The sequence below is a fragment of the Agelaius phoeniceus genome, chromosome 7 (genome assembly GCF_051311805.1).
Source record: "Agelaius phoeniceus isolate bAgePho1 chromosome 7, bAgePho1.hap1, whole genome shotgun sequence".
In the NCBI taxonomy this organism is placed as follows: Eukaryota; Metazoa; Chordata; class Aves; order Passeriformes; family Icteridae; genus Agelaius; species Agelaius phoeniceus.
Genome location: NC_135271.1, coordinates 6,101,673 through 6,107,660, shown reverse-complemented (window position 1 = coordinate 6,107,660; position 5,988 = coordinate 6,101,673). Strand labels below are relative to the sequence as shown.

Sequence of the window (5,988 nt, the reverse complement as noted above, 5' to 3'; positions counted from 1 at the left end):
TCCCTTAGTTCCTTTAAAGCCACCGAGAGTGCAGCCCCTCATTGACACAGTCTGTGGCCACAGGGAAGGTGGAGGGAAACAAAATGAGAAATGGCACAATAAATGACATTTATTTGTGGACAAGATTAAAAACCTAAAATAAAAAGAGAAAGAACCTCCAAAATGAAACCAACATGTACTATCAAAGATGACTTTTATTACAAGTGATATGCAGAAATTGGCCAGCAGTTTAATGTTTCTGAAAGCATCCAGTCATCAGTCTCCGCACTGCAGCCTTGAGCTCCTGGTTCCTCAGGCTGTAGATGAGGGGGTTCAGAGTTGGAGGCACCATCGAGTACAGAACTGAAAGGGCCAGATCCAGGAATGGGGAGGAGATGGAGAAGGGCTTCAGGTGAGAAATTGTGCCTGTGCTGATGAACAGGGAGACCACAGCCAGGTGAGGGAGGCAGGTGGAAAAGGCTTTGTGCCGTCCCTGCTCAGAGGGGATCCTCAGCACAGCCTGGAAGATCTGCACATAGGAGAAAACAATGAACACAAAACAGCCAAATACCAAACAGCCACTAACAGCAAGAAGCCCAAGTTCCCTGAGATAGGATTTGGAGCAGGAGAGCCTGAGGATTTGTGGGATTTCACAGAAGAACTGGCCCAGGGCATTGCCATGGCACAGGGGCAGGGAAAATGTATTGGCTGTGTGCAGCAGAGCATAGAGAAAGGCACTGGCCCAGGCAGCTGCTGCCATGTGGGCACAAGCTCTGCTGCCCAGGAGGGTCCCGTAGTGCAGGGGTTTGCAGATGGACACGTAGCGGTCGTAGCACATCACGGTCAGGAGGAAATATTCTGCTCCAAGGAAAAACATAAAGAAAAAGAGCTGTGCAGCACATCCTGAGTAGGAGATGGTGCTGGTGTCCCAGAGGGAATTGTGCATGGCTTTGGGGACAGTGGTGCAGATGGAGCCCAGGTCGCTGAGGGCCAGGTTGAGCAGGAAGAAGAACATGGGCGTGTGCAGGTGGTGGCCGCAGGCTACGGCGCTGATGATGAGGCCGTTGCCCAGGAGGGCAGCCAGGGAGATGCCCAGCAAGAGGCAGAAGTGCAGGAGCTGCAGCTGCCGCGTGTCTGCCAATGCCAGCAGGAGGAAGTGCCTGATGGAGCTGCTGTTGGACATTTGCGCTGTCTGTGCTTGGGGATCTGTAAGAAAAGTAGTCATGGAATAGTTGGGTTTGGAGAGGACTTGAAATATCCCAGCACAGGCTGGGGGCACTTTCCCCCCACTGCCTGCCCAGGGCTCTGCTGCCTGGAGCTGTCCCTGCCAGCAGCTGCTTCCCTGTGCCCAGGGCTGGGCCCTGCCAGTGCTGCCAGAGCCCAGCCCAGCCCTGGGAGTTCAGCTCTGCCCTGCAGAGCCCTCCCAGCTCAGGCACTGCCCAGGGGCAGCTCTGGCTCTGCAGGCTCTGATGGCAATGCCAGAGCAACCCTGAGGAGGCTGGAAAAGGGACACTGATGCTGCCTCTAAGGGGCCCTGTGCTGATTTCTGTCACTGCCTGGTTTGCTCAGATCAGAGAGAAAATTATTTAATTTTTCTCAACCTGAACTGAAAGATAAATATATATGGGCAATTTCCCATCCAGGCAACTCAGAGCAGTAGATTAAAACAACAGGATTTTCCCTTTTATGAAGCCCCTGCCTTGCTGTGCTCCCTGTATAATCTCCTAGTATATGTTCTGCAGTTCAATGTCATGCTGGGAGCAGCCCTGAACAATGCAGCATCCTCCCCACACAAGGAGAACACTCCCAAGCCTCACCAGCTGTCTCCTCCCAGCCTGATCTTGTCCCCCAGTGCTGGGAGCAGCTGCCAGGGCTGGCTGAGAGCTGTCCCTGGCAGGCAGCAGAGTCCCTGCCCCAGCACAGCGCCCTGGGCTGCAGGACCCTGCTCTGCAGGACAGCCCTGGGCACCCCTGGCTGCTCTGCACAAGAGACAAGCAGAGAATGTACTCACAGGCTCTGCAGGCATTGGCATGTTCCAGCTGCAGGAGATGGCTCCAGGAGCTGCAGCTGCATTGTCCTGCAGCCAGAGGTTCCTGTGCCAAGGGCTGGCAGTGATTGTGCCCCAGGCACTTCTCAGCCCCTTCCCAGCCCTGACTGATTGAAGCTCTCTGTGCCTCTGTGCTGTGCCCGGGCTGGCTGCAGGCAGTGCCCCAGCCCTGCTGGGCTGGCAGAAGAGCTGCTCATCAAGAGAAATGTGCTTTTGAAGCTCTTCTTGGTGACCAGGAGCTGCCTCTGTGCCAGGAGCCCAGCCCAGCTCAGCAGCACAGACACAGCACAAGGACTTTAATCAGCCTCTGGGGCTTTGTGCTCAGGCCCTGAACATCAGGCCCTGAGAGGGAGCTGAAGAAACCTCTGCAGAACTCCAAGGCAGAATCCAACTCCAAAGTTTCTTGGACTTTTAATGGGTCCCACTGAGGGACACAGCTGAGCAAGTGTCCCCAGGCCCCAGGCAGAACAGAGAACTGCAGGCAGTGCTGACAGGTGGGGACAAAGAGAAGCCAAGTTTTGGTGCCCTGGGGCACAGCAGGGTCTGTGCCAGCAAGGGCTGGGAGGAGACCCCTTGTCTTGAGGCCCTGGGGCCTCCTGGCACAGCCCCAGCCAGGCTGGGCACTGTCAGCCCCTTGTGCTGCCCTCAGCATCCCCCCCTAGCCCACATCCCAGTGGCCTCAAGGATCTGCTGCAAGGAGTCCCTGGGGAGCCTTGCTCAGCAATGGCCCTGGGGGCTCCTTCATGCTCTCTGCAGGGAATGCAGGTTTTTCAAAAGACTTTGGCTTTGGCTTTTGCCTTGCAGTCTCTGAGAGGTTTGTGCAATCATGGCCTCCAATTATCTGCTGTAATTATTCCCTAGAGAGGCTTTGTCAGTAACAACACTCAGTGGGGCTCATTAATACTTCAGGGTTCTTCAGTTATTTTAAGGTACTTGGTGTTTCCCTTTTGATACAGACTCTATGAGAAAGATTGTGCAGTCACAGCCTCCAATTATCTACTTTAATTAGTCCCTGGAGAGCCTTTATCAGTAATGACACTCATGGGCTCATTAATGCTTCAAGGTACTTCAGTTATTTTAAGGTATTTGGTGTTGCCCTTTTGATACAGACTCTGTGAGAGGTTTGTGCAATCATGGCCCCAATTATCTGCTTTAATGAGTCCCTTGAGGGCTTTGTCCTGACACTCAGTGGCACTCAGTAATGCTTTGAGATACTCAAGGTTTTTAAGGTACTTTGGATGTTCCTTTCCACTCTGAATCTCTGAGAGGTGTTTTTTCCAATTCTGGCCTCCAATTCTCCCCCCCCCCTCAAGGAGTCCATGAGGAGCCTATGTTGGGAATGGACCTCAGAGGGACCCATTCATGCTTTGAGATACTCTGAGTTTTTCCTCTGACTTTGGCTCCTGGAAAGGTTTGTGCAATCTCAGGCCCTGAGGTTCCAGGGCCCAACTCCAAATGCACCACGGGGCTCATTAGGGTCAAGCAAGTCCTGACACACCATGGCTCTGCCTTGATGTCCCTCGGCTCTGGAGCGTTTATTAGGCAGATTTCCTTTTACAGTTGCGAAGAAATATTTCAATGAGCTTCTAAGAAATAAGTAATCCTATTTTCAAGAGTGTATTTTATTACTGTTCTCTTTAGAGAAGAGCTGATTGCAGCTTTCTGTGATTTATATTGATGTAGGGCCGCTCCTAAGGAGGTCTCACCACGTCAGAGAAGTTTTACCTTGAGAGCTGACCCAGTGTGGACAACCTTGTCCCACATTTCCCAACCTCATGTGAGAAACCATTTTCACTTTCAAAAATTTAAAATATTAAGATCTTATCAAAATATAACAGGAGACTGAATAAAGAAAATAACATAGTGCTGGGAGCAAAGGATTCAGTCACCATGTGCTCATCTACAAAATGGATGTTCTGTCTTTTATACCTCTGGCCCTTCCCAAAGTCTTGTCAATCGACTCCTTCTTCACTGTCCAGTGGTGGAGATCACTGTCTCACACCTTGATTGGAGGTCAGGTGTCACAGACATCTTTTCATGAAAAATCCTTTCTTTAGGATTTTTCCTCCTGAGAAGCTGAGAGGCCTCAGGTATAAAATGTAAACAATGGTTATCTGCTGCTGTGGAATGCAACAGGTGGATCTGTGATTGGTCTCAAAGAGTTGTTTCTAATGAATGGCCAGTCACGGTCAGCTGGCTTGGACTCTCTGTCTGAGACAGAAGCTTTTGTTATCATTCCATTCTATTCTTAGCTTAGCTAGACTTCTGATGAAACCTTTTCTTCTATTCTTTTAGCATAGTTTTAATGTAATATATATAATAAAATAATAAATAAACCTTCTGAAACATGGAGTCAACATTCTCATCTCTTCCCTCATCCAAGAACCCCTGTGAACATCACCACAGTCAGGTGCTGCCATAGGAACAAGCCAGCCCTCCCAAATGCCCCAGCTACTGAGGCCATCCTGTGATAGCAATGCAAGGAGGAGGGGAAGGATAACTATACATCTACAAAACTTCTCCTAACATGTATTTAATATCCAGCCCTTAATTGTGAGAGTCAACCATAGGATTACGCATCTATAACAAGCCCCCTTTTTCTTTTTCTATAAGTCATTTTGCTCAAACAGTTAAGTAAAAAATTTTCTTTGCCTCTTGAATGAGTCATACCAGCATCTGTTGATGTGGGCAAGGACAGTGGGAACAGGAGAAAAAATCTCAGGTTTTCCTTAGACACACTCATTTGGAATGGACAAAAAGGCATCCCAGAGGTCCAGTGTGGCTTTGACTCCCATCTACTGTGCCTATGTGGCTGTTACCCATAGTTGGTGCATCTTAGGGGTGAGTACAGAGGCCAACTCGGTCCTGCCCTCCAGTCTCTGTTCAATTAAAAGACAACTGAGGAATGACAGAGGTCTGGAATGGCCTTTTGTCCCTACCTTACCATGCCCATGGGGTTGCTACCCACAGCAGGGCTATGGAGCCTTCTTGGTAGCAAACAAAGGGGCCAACCTGGCCTTGCCCTCCTTCCTTTGTCTTATTTTCTTGAAGAAGCTGTCCCATTACCTTTTGTGTACTTCTCCTCAACAGATGCTGGTAATTCTCACCCATGAAAACAGAAAGACAGTTCTCGAGCTGGCTGGGGGAAGCTTGACTCTGCTTTTTGGGCATCTTGGTGTTTTTCTGGTTGTCTCTCAGTCTCTGTTTTAGAGTCAATCTTGTTTCACCCAGCCTGGATGTTACAGTCCACTCTTTGGGTTCTTCTCCTGGGCCTTTGACTCTGTTGCCATGAGTCCATCCCCGCTCTGCAGCTCGCACGGCCGATTCGGTGGTGAGCAGTGCCTGAAAGGGACCTTCCCACTGAGGAGTTAGAGGCTGATCTGTCCATGGCTTAATCATCACCCAATCCCCGGGATTAATATTATGGATTCTGAAATCCAGAGTGGTAGTTTGAGGAATTGCCCCTTTATGTCTTAACCCTTCTAAGGTTTGTGCTATAGACATCACTTATTCCTTGGCATTGGCTTCCCCTTCCTTATGGGTGGCAACCTTCTGGGGTGAGGTCAGGAAGGGAAACCCAAACATCATTTCATAGGGTGACACCCCCAGATCTGACTGGGATTGGGTTCTCATTCTTAATAAGGCCAAAGGGAGACATTTTATCCATGACATTCAGGTTTCAATCATTACCTTAACTAGAGCTCCTATAAGAGTTGGATTCATTCTCTCAACCTGACCAGAACTCTGTGGATGCCTTGGTGTGTGTAATTCCCATTTTACTGCCAGGGCCTGAACAACTTTCTGCAATATCTTTAATTTGAAGTGAGTTCCCCAGTCTGAATCAATTCTGTTTGCCATCCCATATCAGGGAATGATTGATTCTAGAAGTGTTTTACTCACAACACTGGCATTGGCTTTCACAGTAGGTACCACCTCTACCCAATGAGTCAAGTGATCTACTA

At 49.5% G+C, this 5,988-nt stretch overlaps 1 protein-coding gene across 1 annotated transcript; it reads right to left on the bottom strand.

Annotated features, from left to right (window-relative positions):
• Window positions 1-229: 229 nt before the first annotated feature.
• LOC143694546 (olfactory receptor 14A16-like) lies at window positions 230-1,162 on the bottom strand. Its single transcript, XM_077181851.1, has one exon. It carries the CDS (start codon window positions 1,160-1,162, stop codon window positions 230-232), a length of 933 nt encoding a protein of 310 aa, XP_077037966.1.
• Between the last annotated feature and the right edge of the window lie 4,826 nt (window positions 1,163-5,988).